The sequence below is a fragment of the Chiloscyllium punctatum genome, chromosome 41, assembly GCF_047496795.1.
Source record: "Chiloscyllium punctatum isolate Juve2018m chromosome 41, sChiPun1.3, whole genome shotgun sequence".
Taxonomy (NCBI): domain Eukaryota; kingdom Metazoa; phylum Chordata; class Chondrichthyes; order Orectolobiformes; family Hemiscylliidae; genus Chiloscyllium; species Chiloscyllium punctatum.
The window spans coordinates 51,493,022-51,516,526 of record NC_092779.1 but is presented as its reverse complement, the minus strand read 5'-3'; the positions used below and the strand labels follow the sequence as shown (position 1 = coordinate 51,516,526).

The 23,505-nt window shown below is 41.6% G+C and overlaps 1 protein-coding gene across 2 annotated transcripts in view; it reads right to left on the bottom strand.

The window, feature by feature from the left end:
* The window catches only part of LOC140465065 (transcription factor E2F3-like), a 67,039-nt gene extending 45,262 nt beyond the window's left edge, over positions 1 to 21,777 (bottom strand). Inside the window, exon 1 of one of the 2 annotated variants that reach the window (XM_072560911.1) lies at positions 21,268 to 21,777. In XM_072560911.1, coding sequence (XP_072417012.1) covers positions 21,268 to 21,516 — 249 coding nt within the window. In that variant the 5' untranslated portion in view covers positions 21,517 to 21,777. The other variant, XM_072560912.1, reaches the window with a different exon arrangement.
* Positions 21,778 to 23,505: the final 1,728 nt, after the last annotated feature.

Here is a 23,505-nt window from a genome sequence, read left to right as displayed (position 1 = left end):
ACAGACCTATCATGCAGGTTGAAAAAGTGCCATTTGGTACCGTAATGCACAACAGTAAAAGCTAAAACTTCAACTTGATGTCACTCATCTTATTCTCTGGCACCACGAAGATCAGGCCCTTTAAACAGAAGCGGAATTGTACATAGTGCCCTGCCTTACATTCCCCAACATCTCAATATCATCCTAAACACATGGGATGTGCCTATTGTCCCTCAATTATTTCAGTGGTAACAATATAAACACTGGTTTAAATTCAATACCCATAAAGCATCTAAATTCACTTCATGGCGTTATCCACGCCTACGGATGCGATCTCACCTAGCCTGAAACTTCCAAAGTTTCCAGACTACTCAAAATCTGACCTTTTATGCACAAATTTCCATCACCCACCATTGCCGAATGCACCTTCAAGTGCTTACAACCAACTATCCCCCATATAAAGATTTTCTGTCTCTCTCCATTTCAAAGTCACTTCACGAAGACTATGTAAACAGCCCAACCATTCTGTCACTCATCCCAATGTCTGCAGAATTCAATGCTAAATTTTGTCCAGTCACATGGAGAATAACTTAGTGTTTGACAGGAATTAAAATCTCCACAAACTAAAGCTTTGTTGTTGTTGCTAATTAATGACCATTTTAAAATCTATTTCTAAAGGGTGATGGTATGACAAATATGTGAGTTTTAATGAATGCTAGCAAAATTGAGAAGAGAGGAAAAAGCAAAGACACTGAGCACTTATGCAATTCTCTACATTCATAATGGAGAATCAACTCAATACATGTTGTTCAATGAAAGTGAATTACATATCAACTTTACAAAGTGTCTCCCTAGACAGAAAATGTATTGGCTAAAACAAGTTTATCCTTCTAATATAAAAATATTGAGTTCAAACTGAAATACATAAATGCTCATCAAAAGCAAAGCTCTGCTGATTAGAAATTGCAACAAGTTGGCCCAAAAGTTGTCAGATGTATTCATGATTTCAATACATTTCAGAAACCACAATATTTAAGAGGATGAAGAGAAAATTTCTGTTGGAAACACGAGTCGTGATGCCTGAAATGAATGGACCTAGGAGAAAGCAGAAGTACCAGTGCTGAGTATCAAGAAAGGCTGCTAAAACTCATTGGATCTTCACCTCATTAGGAAACATTAATCAGCAAAATAAGCCATCCTGAATAAAAATCAAACCCATTCAATAATATCAAAAGCACAGCATGGAACTTTTAAAATTACCTCAGGTGAAATAAAAAGAACATTACAAGAATAAGTACTTCAAAGTTGACCCGTATCAGAGCATAAAGACTTGTAAATCACTGCAGCAATTACTTCCCAAGCCCTTCTCTCGACATAAGAATCGATTTTCATAGAATAGTGAAATGTGCAATTAAATCCTTACACAAACATGTCAAATTCATGCACCCAAAAATTATTATGTAACATGTTATACAGGAATTCTATGCAGATTTGCTTTTCCACTTGACGTGTGCAGCAACTCCTATTAGAGGCTGGCTTAAAATCTAGCACTGACACCTTGATTTGAGCAGAGCACAAGTATAGAAAGAATAAATATCCTATGCAATGAAGCAAATCCTTGTACATCAAATCTTTCAGTTGCATTCTTGTAAGAACTCAGTAGGTTGTAGTCTAAGTAATTTGTCTCTACTGGGAAGCATGTGCAACTATAACACTAAGCAAATGTTTCCATGCACAGTTCCGTATCATACAAAAGGCCAAAGGCACTGTTAGAAGTGACCCTAATCTGTCACTTTATTCAAGGATGTGGATGTTAATAATCTTCTTGAAAAATAAACCAAAACAAACATTAACTGCTGTGGATGTCTGTTTTTGTAAATGTTGGTGCCAATTATTTGCTCAACAGTACAGACAAAATAGGTATCAATGTGTGCACCTAATTAATCACCTGCAAAGAACCAAAATGGCTAAACATTGCAAGCAAAATTCATAAGCATACTGAAGTTTAAAAAAAAACAATGATGAATTCCAGAGATGAAGGGAACTTGGTTGTGAAGGGTGATAGTAGGACAACTACATGAGGTTTAATGGATGTTAGCAAAATTGAGAAAAGTGGAAAAAGCAAAGACACTGACCACTTATGCAAATCTCTGTATAATTGCTAATTCTATCTACAACTGGAGGGTAATCAACACAACACCCTGTTAAAAGGAAAGAAAAAAAATGATCAAGTAGCTATCAATGCACCCACATGAGGTTGTCACCATATTCTTGGATCCATAATTAGTCAGAGTCAGAGATGTACAGCATTGAATCAGACCCTTCGGTCCAACCCATCCATTCCGACCAGGTGTCACAACACAATCTAGCCCCACCTCCCAGCGCCCGTCCCATATCCCTCCAAACCCTTCCTATTCATATACCCATCCAAATGCCTCTTAAATGTTGCAATTGTACCAGCCTCCACCACATCCTCTGGCAGCTCATTCCATACACATACCACCCTCTGTGAAAAAGTTGCCCCTTAGGTCTCTTACATCTTTCCCCTCACACCCTAAACCTATGCCCTCTAGTTCTCTACTCCCGACCCCAGGGAAAAGATTTTGCCGATTTACCCTATCCATGCCCCTCAATTTTGTAAACCTCTTCCTCCGACAGTCCAGGGAAAACAGCTCTAGTCTGTTCACCTCTCCCTATAGCTCAGATCCTCCAACACTGGCAACATTCTTGTAAAGCTTTTCTGAACCCTTTCAAGTTTCACAACATCTTTCCGATAGGAAGGAGACCAGAATTGCACGCATTATCCCAACAGTGGCCTAACCAATGTCCTGTACAGTTGCAACATGACCTCCAAACTCCTGTACTCAATATTCTGACCATTAAAGGAAAGCACACCTAACGCCTTCTTCACTATCCTATCTACCTGCGACTCCACTTTCAAAGAGCTATGAACCTGCACTCCAAGGTCTTTGTTCAACAACACTCCCTAGGACCTTACCATTAAGTGTACAAGTCCTGCTAAGATTTGCTTTCCCAAAATGCAGCACCTCACATTTATCTGAATTAAACTCCATTTGCCACTTCTCAGCCCATTGGCTGATCTGGACCAGATCCTGTTGTAATCTGAGGTAACCCTCTTTGCTGTCCACTACACCTCCAATTTTGGTGTCATCTGCAAACTTACTAACTGTACCTCTTATGCTCGCATCCAAATCATTTATGTAAATGACAAAAAGTAGAGGACCCAGCACCAACCCTTGTGGCACTCCACTGGTCACAGGCTTCCAGTCTGAAAAACAACCCTCCACCACCACCCTCTGTCTTCTACCTTTGAGCCAGTTCTGTATCCAAATGGTTAGTTCTCCCTGTATTCCATGAGATCTAACCTTGCTAACCAGTCTCCCATGGGGAACCTGGCTAAACGCCTTACTGAAGTCCATATCGATCACATCTACTGCTCTGCCTTGATCAATCTTCTTTGTTACTTCTTCAAAAAACTCATTCAGGTTTGTGAGACATGATTTCCCACACACAAAGCCATGTTGACTATCCCTAATCAGTCCTTGCTTTTCCAAATACATGTACATCCTGTCCCTCAGGATTCCCTCCAACAACTTGCCCACCACCGAGGTCAGGCTCACCAGTCTATAGTTCCCTGGCTTGTCTTTACCACCCTTCTTAAACAGTGGCACCACATTTGCCAACCTCCAGTCTTCCGGCACCTCACCTGTGACTATCGATGATACAAATACCTCAGCAAGAAGCCCAGCAATCACTTCTCTAGCTTCCCAGAGTTCTCAGGTACACCTGATCAGGTCCTGGTGATTTATCCACCTTTAACCATTTCAAGACATCCAGCACTTACTCCTCTGCAATCTGGACATTTTGCAAGATGTCACCATCTATTTCCCTACAGTCTATATCTTCCATATCCTTTTCCACAGTAAATACTGATGCAAAATATTCATTTAGTATCACCCCCATTTTCTGTGGTTCCACACAAAGGCCACCTTGCTGATCTTTGAGGGGCCCTATTCTCTCTCTAGTTACCCTTTTGTCCTTAATATATTTGTAAAAGCACTTTGGATTCTCCTTAATTCTGTGTACCAAAGCTATTTCATGTCCCCTTTTTGCCCTCCCGATTTCCCTTGAGTATACTCCTACTTCCTTTATACTCTTCTAAGGATTCACTCGATCTATCCGGTCTGTACCTGACATAGGCTTCCTTCTTTTTCTTAACCAAACCCAGAATTTCTTTCGTCATCCAGCATTCCCTATACCTACCTACTAGCCTTCCCTTTCACCCTGACAGGAATATACTTTCTCTGGATTCTTGTTATCTCATTTCTGAAGGCTTCCCATTTCCCAGCCGTCCCTTTACCTGCAAATATCTGCCTCCAATCAGCTTTCGAAAGTTCTTGCCCAATACCGTCAAAATTGGCCTTTGGCCAATTTAGAACTTCAACTTTTAGATCTGATCTATCCTTTTCCATCTATTTTAAATAGAATAGAATTATGGTCACTGACCCCAAAGTGCTCCCCCACTGACACCTCAGTCACCTGCTCTGCCTTATTTCCCAAGAGTCGGTCAAGTTTTGCACCTTCTCTAGTAGGTACATCCACATACTGAATCAGAAAATTGTCTTGTACACACTTAACAAATCCCTCTCCATCTAAACCTTTAACACATGGCAGTCCCAGTCTATGTTTGGAAAGTTAAAATCCCCTACCATAACTACCCTATTATGCTTACAGATAGCTGAGATCTCCTTTCAAGTTTGTTTCTCAATTTCCCTCTGACTATTGTGGGGGGGGGGGGGGGGGGGTGGAATCTATAATACAATCCCAATAAGGTGATCATCCCTTTCTCATTTCAGTTTTACACCCAAATAACTTCCCTGGATGCATTTCCAGGAATATCCTCCCTCAGCACAGCTGTAATGCTATTCCTTATCAAAAATGCCACTCCCCCCTCCGCTTTTGCCTCCCTTTCTATCCTTCCTGCAGCATTGTATCCTGGAACATTAAGCTGCCAGTCCTGCCCATCCCTGAGCCATGTTTCCATAATTGCTATGATATCCCAGTCCCATGGTCCTAACCATGCCCTGAGTTCATCTGCCTTCCATGTTAGGCCCTTTGCATTGAAATAAATGCAGTTTAATTTATTAATCCTACCTTGTCCCTGCCTGCCCTGACTGTTCGACTCATTTCTGTTCTCAACTATACCCATCTCAGATCGATCTCTTTCCTCACTATCTCCCTGCCCCCCCCCCCCCCCCTTACTAGTTTAAATCCTCCCAAGCAGCTCTAGCAAATTTCCCTGCCAGTATATTAGTCCCCTTCCAATTTAGGTGCAATCCATCCTTCTTGTATAGGTCACGTCTAGACCAAGAGAGATTCCAATGATCCAAGAATGTGAATCCTTCTCCCATATACCAGCTCCTCAGCCATGCATTCATCTGCTCTATCCTCCTATTCCCGCCCTCACTAGCACTGGGAGTAATCCAGATATTACTACCCTTGAGGACTTGCTTTTTAAATTTCTGCCTAACTCTAATCTCCCTACAGAGTCTCAACCTCTTCCCTTCCAATGTCGTTGGTTCCAATGTGGACAATGACCTCCTGCTGGCCCCTCTCCCCCGTGAGAACATTCTGCTCCCTGAGACCTCCTTGATCTGGCACCAGGGAAAACACACTATTCTGCCTTTTCTCTGCTGGCCACAGAAGCGTCTGTCTGTACCTCTGACTACAGAATTCCCTAACACAATTGATCTCTTGGAAGCCAACGTGCCTCTCGTTGCATTAGAGCCAGTCTCAATACCAGAAACTTGGCTGTTCATGCTACGTTCCCCTGAGAATCCATCACCCCTACATTTTCCAAAACAGCATACCTGTTTGAAATGGGTTTATCCACAAGAGACTCTTGCTCTAGCTGCCTACCTCTCTTACCCTTCCTGGAGTTAACCCATCTATGGGACTGTATCTGAGACTTTGATTTGAAAACCAAATTTCTAAGTCAAGAGAACACATCAAATTACAAGTCTAAATGTCTTAGATTAGTCAATTGATAAGCAACGTTTGAAGAGTTTAGATTTTTACTTTGCTCAGCTAATTAATTCAGAAGATGCAACATATATTAACTTAAAAAACTGAAGTAAGAGTCAGCCATACAGCTGAGACAGCTCCACCATTTAAGATTATGGTGGATTTAATCTTAACTCCACTTTCCAGCCAGATACACCCATAACCCTTGACTCTCCTATGATTCAAGAATCTGACATACTCAGCCTTCAATATATTAAATCTCTAGGGTCTGCATTACAGCATTTCAAAGATGTTGTGCCTCAAGAAGAAATTTCTCTTTCTCCACTTTAAATGTGCAACCACTTGTTCTGAAACTTTGGCCCTTTGTTTTGGATTCGGAGGGGACGAGCATGTAGTCAAATATCTACCCCTGCTGAGACCAACATATTATGTGTTTCAATTAGGATGCCTCCCATTCTTCTAAACGAGTATTTAGAAACAATATACATCACAAGGCATCTTCATTCCAGGAATAAACCAGACAAACCTCCCATAAAATTGCCTCAAATGCAAGGTATCTTTCTTATACAAAAAGACCAAAACTGTATGTAAAACAGTATAGTTCACAGTTGTAGTCTCATCCATGACCTGCCCCACGTCTGCAACCTTTATACTCAATCTCCCCACATGGCCAACATTCCATTTACCTGGCTAATTAACTGTTGCACTTGCACGAGTTGCATGTATAAAAAACCTCCCAAGTACAGCATTCTGTAATCTTTTTCCAGTTAAACCTATATTTTGATTTTCCATTTTTTAAAACCAAGTGAATAACTGCCATTTCTCACATTATGCTCCATCTGCTGACCCCATCTACATCTCTTCTCAGACACAGTGTTCGCACAACCTGATTTCCCATCTACCTTTACAATAGCTATATTCGCTGATTATAAAGTCCCTTCATCCAGGTTTTTAAAATGTAAAATAGCTGGTTTACCAACTTAAAATTATTTATTGATCTTGATCCTATTGCTAGCTCATGAACACATCCTCTATTCATGCTATTAGTCCCAACATTATCAGCTTTTGCCTTTTTGCTCACCTCATTGACAATTCAAATACTTCTACTGGATCCCTCCAATCCACTGTACATTATGCCCCCAAAGAACTCAAATACATTTCTCAAACATTACATTCCTTTCCTGTAACTATATTGACTCTGCTTGACTATATTATTTTTTTTTAATAACTGCTACTCTTTCCTTAATAATATTCCAGCATTTTGCTGAGGCCTATAACGTCCAGCTCATCACAATCTTTTCCTGAATAGGGGCATTCAATTTGGTGTATTCCAGTCTGCAGGGATTTTTCCGCATTCTGGAGAATTTTAGAAAACTCCAACCAACGTGTCCACTATCTTTGGAGCCATATCTATGAAGACTTTAACCTGCAGGCTGATCTTCTGGAGCTTCGTTGACATTTTCTTTCAAATGCATCCAATCTCAGCTTCATAATTAGACATAGATGGTGAACCCAGGAGTGTCTTTTTCTCAAAGGAATGCATCATCTTTGGGAGTCATGAAGAATCTCCTTTAACACTTGCCTCTGTTAACCCACTTATTTTTTAAAATCTGGTTTCCCTAATTCCCTATAGGCAACCTAATCTTCATATCTATGAAACTGTCTTCATTTACATTCAAGCCACTAGGTTTCAGAACAATTTAAACATACCATATAGGTACAGGATAGGTCATTCAAGTCTGCTCTACCATTCAATATATTCACAACTGATCATCCAACTCAGACACCTGTTCCTGCTTTCTCCCCATTTCCTTCGATCCCTTTAGTCCTGAGAACAATATCTACATCTTTCTTGCAAATGCTCAATGTTTTGGCCTCAAATTTCCTGTTGCAGAGAATTCCACAGGCTCACCACTCTGGAAGAGAAAGGGTCTTCTCATCTCAGTTGCAAAAGGCCTACTACACTTCCTTAGACTGTGACACCATTTCTCATCTCCCAATCATTGAGAACATCCATCCTGCCTGGTCTAATCCGGTTCAAATTTTGTATGTCCCCACGAAATCACCCTCACTCTTCCCAATTACAGTGAATATACATCTAAGCAATCCAGTCTCTCCCCACATCATTCCTGCCATGTCAGGAATCAGTCTGGTAAACCTCATTGCATTTCTTCAACAACCAGAACATCCATTCTCAGATAAGGAGACTAAAACTGAACACACTACTCCAGGAGTGGTCTTACCATTGCCTTGTACAGGTGCAGCAAGATATTTTTTTTTATATTAGATTACCTACAGTGTGGAAACAGGCCCTTCGGCCCAACAAGTCCACGACGGCCCTCCAAAGAGCAAGCCACCCAGACCCGCTCCCCTACATTTACCCGTTCACCTAACACTACAGGCAGTTTAGCATGGCCAATTCACTTAACTGCACATTTTTGGACTGTGGGAGGAAACTGGCGTACCGGGAGGAAACCCACACAGACCTGGGGAGAATGTGCAAACTCCACACAGACAGTTGATGCCCCTGCTCTTGTACTGAATTCCTCTTGCTAAGAAGCAAACATACCTGTGCCTTCTTCACCTGCATACTTACTTTTCAGTAACTTCTGTACAAGAGCACCAAGGCTTCCTTACACCTGCCTCTTTCCTGATCTGTCCCCATTTAGATAATAATCTGCCTGTTTGTTCTACTGAAGTGAATGACCTCTCATCATTCCACATTATACTGCATCTATCATGCATTTGCCAACTCACTTAACTTGTCCAAATCACACTGAAGCATCTCTGCATCCTCCTCTCAGCATACCGTCCCACCAAATTCAGTCATCTGAAAGCTTGGAAATATGACAGTTACCCAGCAAATTAATAATATCTATTATGGATAGCTGAGATCCAAACACTGACCCCTGTGGTATCCCACTAGCCACTGCCTCCCACTCCGAAAAAGACTCAGTTATTCCTTATTTGTTTCTCGTTTGTCAACCAGTTCTCAATCTACTTCAGCTCACCTCCAATCCCATGTATTTCAATTTTGCATGCTAACCTCAAATGGGACTTTATCAAAAGTTTTTCTCCCTCAAATGTGAAATTCTCTCATCTTGCAAGCATTCTCACCAAGAGGCTCATTGGCTCAGATCACTTATTCGCCTCTCATTAAATGTTAACAACTCTAAAATAGTTTTCCAACTGGTTGACTCAAAAAAGATATTGTTGCAAAAATCGGTGAGTTCACCTCCATGGCTACCCTTACCAATCTGATTAGACAAATCCATGCAAGGACTAAAACCAAAATAAAACCAAAGAACTGCTAGTGCTGGAAATTTGAAACAGAAACTTGACGTGCTGGAGAAACTCCAGTCTGGCAGCATTTGCAGAGAGAAGCACAGTTAGCATTTAAATTCCAATTCTGATGAAGGGTCACGGAACTCAAAATGTTAGCTTTTGTATTTCTCTCTACAGATGAATTTCTCTCAGACTTTTGTTCTTGCACACGAAGCTTAAGATTGCCCACTGACTGCAATTCCTTTCTTACAGGCCCTAGTGTATCTTGCTTCCTATTTTGTAGTGTGGCAATTGCTAGAGGACCAATGGACCATTTACACCTGCAATTTCTTTCCTTATTTCTCAACATATCTTCTCATTCTGCATCTTGATTGCCAAACTAATTTCTCACTACTATACTGATCTCAGTGTTAACACAGCTAGCCAACATCCTTTGCTTTCATCCCAATATGAACAATATGTTAAATAATCATGTGCATTCAAATCTCAGTCTTTGTCATTTTCAACCAGGTTTCTATAAAGACAATTACATATCAATGCTCAAAATGCAAAGGGGTAGCTGTATGCGGAAAGAAAGGAAATGGTGAGGAAACACCCAACCTATCAGAGGTCACTTCTCTCCATGCTTGCTGTTGCCAAGCTCAGGAATGACACTGTCAACAGCAAACAAGGTAGATAAATAGCCCGCAATGCAGAAGCAATGGGCAAATAGCATGGTAGCACAGTGGTTAGCACTGCTGCCTCACAGCGCCAGAGATCCGGGTTCATTGCCTGCCTCAGGCGACTGACTGTGTGGAGTTTGCACATTCTCCACGTGTCTGCGTGGGTTTCCTCTGGGTGCTCTGGTTTCCTCCCACAGTGCAAAAATGTGCAGGTTAGGCAAATTGGCCACACTAAATTGCCCATAGTGTTAGGTGAAGGGAAAAATGTAGGGGAATGGGTCTGGGTGGGTTGCGCTTCGGCGGGTCGGTGTGGACTTGTTGGGTCGAAGGGCCCGTTTCTACACTAAGTAATCTAATTTCTTTATGCCTTCTAGCCCTCGACTCTCCCAAAATGGGAGACAACCTCAGCGTCTATCCAATCAAGCCTCTTAAGAATTTTCTATGTTTCAATAAAATCAACACTTTCTTCCAACTTCAATGATAATAGACCCAAGCTACTCAACCACTCCATGTCCATACCAGCTCTGGTCTGCCTTCAATACCAGCATATCACACCTTAGATGAGGGCACACATTTGTTCAGTGTATCAGATATGGTCTAACTATATTGCTTTACCAAGACTTCCCGACTTGCACATTCCATTCCTTTAAAACTAAATGCCAATATTCCAGTTGCCTTCTCTATTCTCCGAAATTGGATGCTAGCCTTTCACAATTTATGAACGAGGACACAATTCCCTGTGCTGCAGCCTTCTGTCATCTTTCTCTATTTAAGTAATACTCAACTCCTCGATTCTTCACCGCAAAGTGCATAACCTCAGATTTCCCCCAAGCGATATTTCAACTACCAAATCTTGGCCATGCACTTTGTATCTGTTGACATGGACAGATTACCATCCTCACCAATCCCCTTCAACCTAATTTTGTGTAATCTGCAATCATAGCTACAGTGTATTTACTTCCCACATCCAAGTTATTATTATATATTATAAATAAGTGGGCCCAGCCCTAATCCCCTATGGCATTGCAATAATTAACAGTTACCATCTTAAAAATGTCCCTCTTACCCCAACTCTCCTTTAGTTAGCCAATCCTCTATTCATGCTAATATGTTACCTCCAACATCATGGGCTCTTATCTTATTAAAAAACCTAATATGTAGCACCTTACCAAATGTGTTCTGGACATCCACTGCTTCCTCTATTAATCCTGCTTTTGACCTCTGAAGCATTCTAACAGAATGCTCTGTTATTACATCCTTTATAATAGACTCCAACACCATTCCAATAACAGATGTTAGGCTTACTGGCCTATAGTTACTTTTTTTTCGGTCTCCCTCCTTTTTGAATAAATTGTTACACTGGTAGTTTTCAAATGCTCTAGGACATTTCCAGAATCTAAGGATTCTTATAGTATCAGTACATCCATTCTCTCTGTAGCTCCTTCCTTTAGCAATCCCGAATGCATCCCATCCAGGTCGCGCTTTTAGCCAGAATAATTTCCCTAGTATCTTGTCTATAGTGAGAGTTATTGCATTCTTTCCCTCTTCTCCATTTGTACCTTGATACAGTATTTATATAATATTATCTTACACCATGAAGACTGGTGCAAAGTACCTACACAATTCCTCCATTTCCTGATTCCCCATTATTTCCTCAGCATCTTCCTCTAGGGAGTCTGTTGCCTCTCCTTTATATATATTTAAAATAATTATTTCTGTCCATCTTAATAGCAATTGCGCGCCAAGTTTATTTTTTCCTTTTTTTGGGTAACCTTTCATTGGTTTTAAAACTCGCAATCCACTGGCTTACCAGCCACAATACATTTTTTTTCTTTCAATTTGAAACTATCAAGTTCCCTGGTTAATCACAGTTGGCTTATCTTCCTAGGATCTTTCTTTCTCACTGGGGTATAACTGTGTTGGCCATGAACTATCTTCTTAAATATTTGCCATTGTTCTCCAACTGTATTTATTGCTAATCTCCTTTCCCAGGCCACTGCAGGCAACACTACCCTTGTTCCTATGTAATTACTCCAATTTAAGTTTAGCAGTTGTTTCCAATCTAAGTCCCTTTATCCCAAACCAAATGCAAAATTCTACTAGTGTTATGGTCAGTTTTCTCAGGGATCTTTTACACTGAGATCATTTATCATACCTTATTATGCACTACTTTTTTTTGGGGGGGGGGGGGTATGGTGGCTCAGTATTTAGCACTGCTGCCTCACAGCACCTAGGGTTCAATACAGTGTGGAGTTTGCACATTCTCCCCATGCCTGCATAGGTTTCCTCCACGTGCTTCAGTTTCCTCCCACAATCCAAAGATGCGCAGGTCAGGTAAATTGGCCATGCTAAATATAGGGGAATGGGTCTGGTTGGGTTACTCTGTGGAGGGTCGGTGTGGATTTGTTGAGCCGAAGGGCCTGTTTCCACACTGTAGGGAATCTAATTGGGAAAAAAAACCTGGTCTTTCCCTGGATCCACAACGTTGTTCTAGGAAACTAAGAGAACACATTGAATTCTTCTTCATGGTTACCTTTGCGAATTTTACTTTGGAAATCTACACAAAGTTTAAAGTTAACATGATCAACTGACCTTTTATTCACACGGACTCATGTCTTCCTCTATTTTACTGTGTAGCTATGATTAGGTCTGAAAATGTGTTGCTCGAAAAGCGCAGGTCAGGCAGCATCCAAGGAGCAGGAGAATCGACGTTTCGGACATCAGCCCTTCTTCAGGAATTCCTGAAGGGCTGATGTCCGAAACGTCAATTCTCCTGCTCCTTGGATGCTGCCTGACCTGCTGCGCTTTTCCAGCAACACATTTTCAGCTCTGATCTCCAGCATCTGCAGTCCTCACTTTCTCCAGCTATGATTAGGTACCTATAGACAACTCCCACCAGTGCCTTGATCCACTGGTTATTTCTTACCTCCACTCATCTGGATTTTATGCCTTCCTGATCCAAGATCATTTTATTCCATGCCAATAATCCTACTCCACAATGCTAACAAATTTATTCCACAGCTCTTTCCTTCCTGGTCTCCTTTTAAAAATTAACATATCCTGAATATTCAGCTCCCAATTTCAATCTCCTTATGGTCATTACAGAGGCATAATTACAAGGTCATAACCATTAATCCCCATTTCAGCCACTAATTTATTTTGTTCTGAATACAATGATATTCACATAATCAGCCAATTTTTAAAAAACCTTTGTTTTCACCCTTTGACCCAATTTGATTTTTCTCTCTATGCTTATAGAAATAGCTATTATCCAAATAGCTGCCTCATCCTTTTGCTTTGTAAATTTACATTTTCTGTCTCAAACCCTCTCTTCATTTATCTTGTCACATGTACTCCATAGGGTCTCGCTGACCTGATTGTAGCTTTAAATTCACATTCCTACCCATCCTCAATAACCTTTCACCCCCTTACTTGGAGGAGAGCGAGAGCCTCTGTCTAAAATTTGCAACCCATGATTTTTAAATAGCAATCCTAGTCCGAGATTCTCCCTAAAGTGAAAACATCTCCACAGCTACTCTACCAAGACACCAGGACATTATGTTTCAGTCAAGCTGCCATTTTACCTAAACTCCAGCAGACAAGCCAAGCCTAGCCAACCTTTCCTCATAATACAACCCACTCATTTCATGTATGGTAAATCCTCTCTGAACGGCTTTCTGCACATTTACATGCTTTTTAAAGTAAGGTGACCATTGCAATACTACTGCTGTACTCGATGTAGTCTCACTAATGTGCTGTACAATTGAAGCTTAACCTTTTACTTTTGCATTCAAATTCCTTGCAATAAGTGTTAACATTCTATAGATTTTTAAAATTACCTGCTGCACTTTCATGTACATCTTTTTCTATTTGGACACCAAGGTATTTATACCTCAGCTCTGCAATCTCTCATCATTTAGGTGGTATGTTTTTCCCTTCCTGCCAAAAAGGACTGTTGCATTATTCTGCTCCACAGAATAAAATTTACCATTCACTTAACCTGTTTTTAAACAGGTGTCTTCTCTTTACAACTTGCTTTCTTACCTTCCCATCAGCATCACCAAAACTTTGGTGATCAGTCCTTCTGCCCCTTCATCCAACAAGTTTAGATAACCTGGGTTGAGATCCAAGTACAGATGACTGTGACACAATTCATCAGTCTGCCAATCTGAAAATTTATCTGCCATCTCGCTATTTTCCCCACCAGCTCACTTTCTTTCAAAGTAGTATTTATTTTGTGATTATTTCTAAAATATTCATAGAAATTCTTAGTACCCACTTTTATATTTAAGGCTAGCTTTCTCTCATACCCTTGCCCTTATTAAATAGGGTTTTATAAAAAATTTTCTACCCAATCTTCTGACCTGCACTGGCTTTTCCCACAATTATTTATTTCTTATGCCTTTTCTTTAAACTTGGTTCTTTACCTATCTTTAACCCAAGCAATCATAAATGGTGCACCTATTCCTTGAGATGTTTCTTACTCCCTGGAATGCATTATTGCATATTTGAAATTACCCACTAACTGCCATTGCATCTCTACTAGCTCCTATTGAATTAGTTTGACAATGCACTTCAGCCAACTCTTTTCATTCCTGAAGAAGGGCTTGTGCCTGAAACATCAATTCTCCTGCTCCTTGGATGCTGCCTGACCTGCTGCACTTTTCCAGCTGTTTTCATGTCCTCAAGATTGTCCTTTTCTCCTCCACTTAAAAAGCAGTCTCAAACCTACTCACTCCCTCATACTGAATATAAAATTCAGTCACATTATGACTGCTACTATTGACGGGCACCTTCATTTAAGATCATTAATTAGCACTATGTCATTGCATTATATATCTCTAGCATTATCTGCTCTCTGGTTGGGTCTAGAACATACTGTGCAAAATAATGATCCTGAAAACATTCTATAATCTCCTTATTTTGGCTATATTTGCTCATCTGACTTTTCCACCTGCTGACAAGTGACATCACAAAGTTCTCATTTCTAGCCAAACAGTTTCTGCATCCTGGTTTCCTAAACTTCGGTTATCCTCTATTGTACAATCAACTCCCACAGAGTCCTCACTTCCTGCCCACCCAAATGTTCTACATCCTTCAATAGTCAGGCAAGGAAGATGCAGTGGAGATTGATTCAGACAATAATCGCTGGAGTTTACTAGAATGAGGGGGATCTCATAAATCTATAAAATTCTAAACAGGACTAGAAAGGAATACCTGATAACTGGGAAGTCCAGAACCAGAGGTTACAGTCTAAGGATACGGAATAGGGCTGATTCAAGATGGCACTGTAGCATAGTGACTGTTTGCAAACTCTACAGCAGAGCCTCCTATTGCTAGAGTCAGGGAGGGTTCCAGATGGCTGGAAAATCGCTATTGTGACACCCCTGCTTAAAAAAGGCAAAAGACAGAAAATTACAGGCCAATTAGCCTAACCTGTGTCATGGATACGATCCTGGAATCCAATGTGAAGGATCAGATTTTTGAATACTTGAAGTGTATGGTAAAATAGGACAAAGTAAGCATTGTTTCATTGGGGGAGGGTGGGACATGCCTTACAAGTCTGCTCGACTTCTTGGAGAAAGTAAGCAGCAGGTTGGACCAAGGAAAGCCTATGGATGTTGGAGGCAGCATGGTGGCTCAGTGGTTAACACTGCTGCCTCTCAGCACCAGAGTCCCAGGTTCAATTCCAACCTCGGACCACTATCTATATGAAGACATTCTCCTAGTGTCTGCATGGATTTCCTCTGGATGCTCCAGTTTCCTCCCTCAATCCAAAGATGTCCAGGTTAGGTGAACTGGCCATACTAAATTGCCCATTGTGTCGGGTGCTTTAGTTAAAGGGAAAAGGGGTTTGGGTGAGTTACTCTTCAGAGGGTCGGTGTGGATTTGTTGGGTCGAAGGGCCTGTTTCCATACTGTAGGGAATTTAATCTGATCTAATCTCAAGGCCTTTGACAAGGTGTCACACCGGAGGCTACTGACTAAGGTAAGGGCCCATGGTATCAGAGGCAAGATGTTAGCATGGATAAAAGCTTGGCTGTCTGGCAGAAAGTAGAGAGTCAGGATGGCAGCTGGTGACAAGTGTTCGGCAAGGTTCAGCATTGGGACAACATTTCACTTTATATACTAATGATCTTGGAGGAGTGAGGACATTCTGGCTAAGTTTGCAGACAATACAAAGGCAGGTAGTAATGAGGAGATGGGGAGGCTGCAGAAGACAGGTTGAGAGAGTGGGCAAAGAAGTGGCAGATGGAGTATAATATGGGAAAGTGAGGTCATGCGCTTTGGTAGGAAGGAGGGGGCATGGACTATTTTCTAAATGGTGAGAAAATTCAGAAGTCTGAAATGCAGAGAGACTTGGGAGTTTAGTCCAGTATTTTCTCAAGATAAACTTGCAGGTTGAGTCAGTAGGTAGGAAAGCAAGTGCAATGATGGCAGTTATTTTGAGAGGACTTGAATAAATTATCAGGGATTGACTTCTGAGGCTCTGTAACACTCTGGCCAGGCCACATTTGGAGGACTGTGCTTAGTTTTTGTCCCCATGTCTCAGGAAGGATGTACTAGCCCTGCAGTGTGTTCAGAGGAGTTTCACAAGAATGGTCCCAGGAACAAACAGCTTATCACGTGAGGAACATTTGAGGATTCTGGGTCTATATTCGGAAGTTAGAAGGATGAAAGGGGAATCTAAATGAAACTTAAGAGAATACTGAATGGCCTGGGCAGAGTGGATGTCAGGAAGATATTTCCGCTGGTAGGTGAGACGAGGATATGAGAACACAGCCTTAGGGTAAAGGGAGAACAGAGAAATTTCTTCAGTCAGAGTGGTGAATCTGTGGAATTCATTGCCACAGAAGGCCAAGTCACTGAGTATATTTAAAACGGAGGTAGCTAGGTTCTTAATTGTCAAGGGTTACAGGGAGAATGCAGGAGAATTGGATTAGATTAGATTACCTACAGTGTGGAAACAGCCCTTCTGCCCAAGTCCACACTGACACCCAGTCCCACTTCCCTATGCACCTTACACTATGGGCAATCTATCATGGTCAATTCACCTGACCTGCACATCTTTGGACTATGGGAGGAAACCAGAGCAAACCCACACTGACACAGGGAGAATGTGCAAACTCCACACATACAGTCGCCAGAGGCTAGAATCGAACCTGGGACCCTGGTGCTGTGAAGCAGCAGTGCTCACCACTGAGCCACCATGCTGCCCCATTGGGTTGAGAAACTTTTAGCCATGATTAAATGGTGGAGCAGATTCAATGGGCTGAATGGCCTAATTTCTACTCCTATGTATTATGGTCTTATCTTACTCTTAAATATCTTAAAAACAAGTTTTAAAAGTGCAGAACAATTGTAGGTCTGTTACATTTAATTCTTCACTCTGTTCTAGTACCCTTATGCACTTTGTGTAGGATGATCTGTCTGTACTGCACACAAAACAAAGCTTCTCACTGTACCTAAGTAAATGTAACAATAACAAAGCAAAGCAAATTTAAGACTGAGATGAAAAGAAATTTCTTCACCCAGAGAGTGGTTAGCCTGAGGAATGTTTTGCCATGGTAAGCAGTTGAAGCCAAAACATTGAATGTTTTCTAGCAGGAGTTATATTATTCCTGGGGGTTATTGGGATCAAAAGATACATGAAGAAAGGAGGAGTAGAGTCTGGAGTTGGATGATCAGTTATGATCATATCAAATAGACAGCCATGATTATACTGAATGGTGGAGCAGGCTTGAATGTTGAATGGCCTACTCCTTTTCCTATTTTCTACATCACAGTGATTCAAACTCATTTTTCCTGATGAAGGGCTCCAGCCTGAAATGTCGATTTCCCTGCTCCTCGGATGCTGCCATGCAGCTGTGCTTTTCCAGCAACACACAACTCCATTTTTCCTACACCTGTCCTTGAGCCAACAGTTAAAGCCCATTTACTCTGTGCCAATTTACTAATTGTTGAGGTAGCAACCCAGAGGTTAACACCTTTGTGGTCTTGTCTTCAATTTGTCTAATTGCTCATAGCAAAACATCTCTGTTATACATTGTGGGCTATGTCTTTGCTACCTACACAGATCATAACATCTGGACTGTTTCCTTCTAAAGTCTTGTTGGAGCAAGAAAAACATGTCCTTAACCTTGGCAACAGACAAGCAATACAGCCTTAAGAACCCAAATTCTTAGCTGTTGAGAACAGAAACTATCCTCCAAGTATTTTGTCACCTACCTCAACTATATTCCCTTTCATTCCTTAAAACTGAACGGTCCCCTATATCATAGTGCTATGGTCAGAAAGCTCACCTTCCCTGCAGTCTTTTTCATTCAATCTCAAAGTTGTGTGTGCACAAGGATGGAGGTTTCTCCGATGCTCCTTTAGCGATTCCCATAGCTGTTTGAGTCTTGTCTCTAGCCGCAGACTAAATCCAGTTATCTAAGTGCTGAGGTGCGACCTGATAGAGGTTTATAAAATTATGACAAGCATGGATAGAGGGAATAGACAAAAGTCTTTTTCCAATGTAAAGAATCCAAAATTGGAGGGCATAGGTTTAAGGTGAGAGTGAAAGATTTAAAAGAGACCTCTGCAGCAATGCTTTCTACAGAGGCCAGTACGTGAATGGAATAATTTGCCAGAGGAAGTGGTGAAGGAGAGTACAATTACATTTAAAAGGCATCCATACATGTATATGAATAGGAAGGTTTAGAGTGATACAGGCCAAATGCTGGCAAATGGGACTACATCACTTTAGGATATCTAGTCAGTGCAGACAAATTGGATCAAAGGGTCTGTTTCCATGTTATAGACGTCTGATTCTAAGCTGAAAAATGCGTTGCTGGAAAAGCGCAGCAGCTCAGGCAGTATCAAAGGAGCAGAAGAATCGATGTTTCGGGTATAAGCCCTTCTTCAGGAATTCCTGAAGGACTTATGCCCGAAACGTCGATTCTCCTGCTCCTTTGATACTGCCTGACCTGCTGCGCTTTTCCAGCAAAACATTTTTCAGCTCTGATCTCCAGCATCTGCAGTCCTCATTTTCTCCTAGTTGATTCTAAGCTGAGTACTGCTTCGTGAATGTATCAGGTAATGCTCTCCCCCACCCCCAAAATGCATTGAAGTGTATGAAGCTCAGACTGACTCCAGCTCAAGTCAAATTCCAAGTACAGACATTTTTCAGATGTATTGATGTGGATCACACTGGTGTCCAGTAGTCCACACATGCTACAGCTGCAAAATACTACCTGTACATCACTTGCCTATACAAAGGCATGTATGATTTTACATAAGAATGCTCAAGATACATACTTCTTTCAAACAAATTACTTTATAACAAAAAAAATCTGTGGACTTACAGGGAGAGGTAAGTAATGATGTCACTATACAAGTAATCCACAGACAGAAGCTAAAAACAGTTGACTCTGGTTCAAGTCATACCATAACACCTGTTGGAATTGGAATTAATTGAATAAACCAATAAAGCTAGTCTTAGTAATGATGATCTCATAATAATTATCATTGACCACTGCAAAAACCCACCTGGTTCACTAAAGTCCTTTCAGGAAGGAAATCTGCCATCTTTACTTGATCTGGCCTCTGCGCAACTCCTGACCCACAGCAATATGACTGACTCTCAATTGCCTTCTGAAATGGCAGGGTATTTAAGGAGGGGCAAAAAATGCTGACATTGCCAGTGATGCCCACACTCAGAGTGAAGATAAAATCCCAAGAAGGAAATGGTTGAATCTGTTAATGAAATTTTACAATGCTACTCATTTAAACTACCACACATTTGAAAGTCTGCAATTAAAAATAATGGACAGAATAATAAGTATTGTATGATATAATGCACATGTTTCAGTTGCTTACAATCGAATAAAGTTTTCAGCAATAAGACTGGTTAGTAACAAAGAAACAACCCTTCCCTAGAAAGGGTTAATGCAATGCAAAATATAATCAGTTACCCAAGACTTGATCTGACCCAGTGACCTGTTAGACAAGTGAATAAAAATCTAAAAATTCAATAGCAATAATCAGGATATGGCTTTAGCAATCATAGTTGAAACTCCATTTTGCTTCCTATGCTACAAAACAAAGTTTTAAGTGGGTAAGTGGCACATGGATGCTTATTTCAAACTTTGAAAAAGGTGTCAATTCTTATAAACGTCTGATTTTTAAATATACCTAGATCAGTTACCTCCACCCTAAGGCTTTTCTAATTCTAGGCCTCAGTTATTTCACAATATGTCCCAATCTTTCGAGAAATGATGTGAAGCCGATTAATTGCAACACCTTCAGAAACAATCTCACGTGAAGTGCAATAATTGCATTTTCCTCCCAGAAACAGTGCAAGTTTCAAACAGAACGATAACTCAATCGTTGCAATAACTTTACCATCACAACAGTTAATACAGAATAACAGTTTTGGGCAAGAGTATTAAATATATTGGATACTTTAATCCAAAAAAAATTTAAAACCCCTTGTTTACTTAATTGAAAGATACCCGTTTTTATCTTTGAGGGGTGAGGGTCGTTGGATGATGGAAAGACTAAATTAACGTGGCGTTTAATGACTTACAAAAAAATTGGCCTTTTTCACCCCTACGTGACCCGACAAACTTGCATTTTTGCTGTATCAAACGATATGTCTTGTCTACTCTTATTATTCATTGTTGCATTTTAGGACTTTTTATACCAGTGTGTAAACTTGGAAAGCATTGAGAACTAATCTCAGGGTGGAACCGGCAGGAGGATTAGAACTGCTACGGAAACTGATAAAATCCAGCCCGGTGCAAACCCGGTACCAGGGCCAGGGAGCCAGAGAGAAAAAAAAACCCAGGCCTGTGCTCGAACTGGCCAGGACCTGGCTTACACTCACTAGGCCCTTTGGAGACACGCGGTTGCTTTGCTCTACAGCAGCGGGCCAGCGGCATGTTTGTTTAACCTCCCACCCCCTCCCCCGCAACACTAGGTGAAAGAGACAGCGAGATGTTAAGAAACCTCTATGAAGCCTGCACAGCGACCTAGAGAGCCCGAATGTACCCCCCACCCCTCTCCCGCAGCCTGTAGAAGACAAACAGGAAAATAAAAGCCGCCACTGGAATTATGCGGGACCGCGGGTTTAAAACCCTGATCCATGCTGTCCCCAAAGTACCCAACCCGCCGATACCACTGCAGTTGATGACAACCAAACAGGGTAATACTGTGCCCCTTACCCTGACCACGGAAACCCTTCAGTACCCAGCACCTGCCCATGAGGCGGAATTAATCTCTCGGGGCTACGCGACAACCAGCCTCTCATTTACCGGAGTCCTTCCCGGAGTAGACGGTGCCAATCCCGTTCTGCTCGCCGCACCGCGAGGACTAGAGTAGCCATCGGCTGCCGCTTGCGGTAAAATCCGGACCCCGAGGCCGCCGGCACCGACGCTCTTCCCCGCCGCCCGTTCCTGTAGGCTACCGTGCCCGGAGAGAACAGCAAAGAGCCCGCTTGTCGCCGGTGAACCCCCAACTCCAGCCGAGGCTCTCCCCGGAGCTGCTTGAATTCCTTTCCGCATATTTTGCAACTTTAGGACGGTCTGTCCGCTAAGATCTTTCCGTCTTGTCAGTAAATTATTTTTAATCTTACTCGCTCGCCCTCCCTGGAAAAGAATAAAATATCCCCCGATCCAGGGAGGAGACAGACCCCGGTGGCCGCGTGTTTGGTCACCACAGGATATGGTACGCGGGGAGTGGCAGATGCGAAGGATTTAAAAGTCCTTAAAACAGCCCCAAGCTCTGAAAATGGCTCCAGGAAGCTGACGATGAATGAAGGGAGACACTTTACGCGCGTAATGCCTCCCGCGAAACTCAGATTTCCCGCGGCTTTTTCAAACCTCATTTGCATGTCCTTCTTTTACCCATTGGCCAAACGTGTCCGGGTTCGGCTCCGCGTCGGGGCTTCCCATTGGCTCACAAGCGAGCGGCGCGCGAGCGCTGTTCGAACGGGGAATCCTGTTGGCTGCGGCGTCGTCGGTTGCCATGACACCGCAGAACGCTTCACGTTCCAAGGAGATTCCTTCTCCATTGTGACCTTTTTCTCCCGGGTTTCCCCTTGAGCCAGAGACACGTGCTCAGCCGGCCGGCACTTCCCACGAACGACACTCTAACCTGCCCTCTACTCAGGTTAAAGACTTTTCCTCATTGAATTCGCTGTGTGGTTGTATATATAATTCAAAAACATCTCCTTTCTACCTGGATCTCTTTTTGTTGACAGTAATTTGATCAAGCCACTAGATGGCGAAGTTTATTTTAGGAAATAAACACAACAGCATCACCCCAAAATCACCGCATATTTTTCAGATTTCAGATATCCCTAACATCATCTGTTACTAATTTCTACAAATCTTTAACTGCCAAGAAAACTGTTCAGCAGGGAAGTGTCAATCGACAATTAGGCAAGGACCTGCGTTCAGGCAAAGCATACTCAAATAAGCAAATAATTAATATTTTAAAATTGAAAAAAATATATCTAAAACTCGTTCTTAGTAATATTTACATGCAATAGTAATTTTATAAATCGACTTACAGTTCACAATTTCCAGCAGCTTGTTCTCAATCGTTTTCCTCAGTAGTATTTTTTTAATCCCAAGATTAGAGTGGCGCTGGAAAAGCACAGCAGGTCAGGCAGCATCCGAGGAGCAGGAAAATCGACGTTTCGGGCCTGAGCTTTTTTTAAAATCCCATTGTTATTTCTGTAATTAAAATTATTTAATCACTGATTTAATTTCAATCTAAATTTTCCAACCTTTAGCTAGAATTCATAGTCATCGTTTTTAATACCATGGAAAGAATCCTTATAAAGCATCTATCCAGTCTAATCCATTTTCTACCACTCGCCCATAGCCTTGGATGTAATGGTATTCAAATAGCCATCCAAATCGTTCTTAAATGTGTTGAGGGTTCCCACCCCCTTTAGATAGTTCCAGATATTCACAACCCTCTGAGTGATCAAAAAAAGTCCTCAAATTACCTCTAATTTTATGCTCCTTGTCTTAAAACTGTGTCAATGATTCTTGATTCATCTGTCCAGGGAAATAAGTTTCTCCCTATCTACCCTTTGTATACTCCTCAGAGATTTATATATCTCAGTTAGATCCTGCCTTCTCTGCCTTAAGGAAAACAACCCGAGTCTATCTAGTCCCTCATCATAAGTGAAACACTCCAGCCTGATGAAACAAAAGGAGTACCCATTTCCCATACAGTCACCGATTTCCACATACTCCCAGACCTATTATTACATTATTCAGGTTGCATTCAACGCAGCTATTTTCTTTTCCCACTCTTAGGTTTTATTTCCACCTATTCAGCTTTCTTTCTATCCTGACCTACTATCCATAACCTCCTGATCTACCAGCCGCTTTCACAATTCTTTTTCCGGGCTCTGTCTCCACTTGCCTCTCTCCAACCCCCCTCACCCATTTCAGCTTCAGCATATAAAAATCACTTTTTCCTAGCTACCGACAATTCTGATGAAGGATCATCAGATTTAAGCCACTAGACCTACT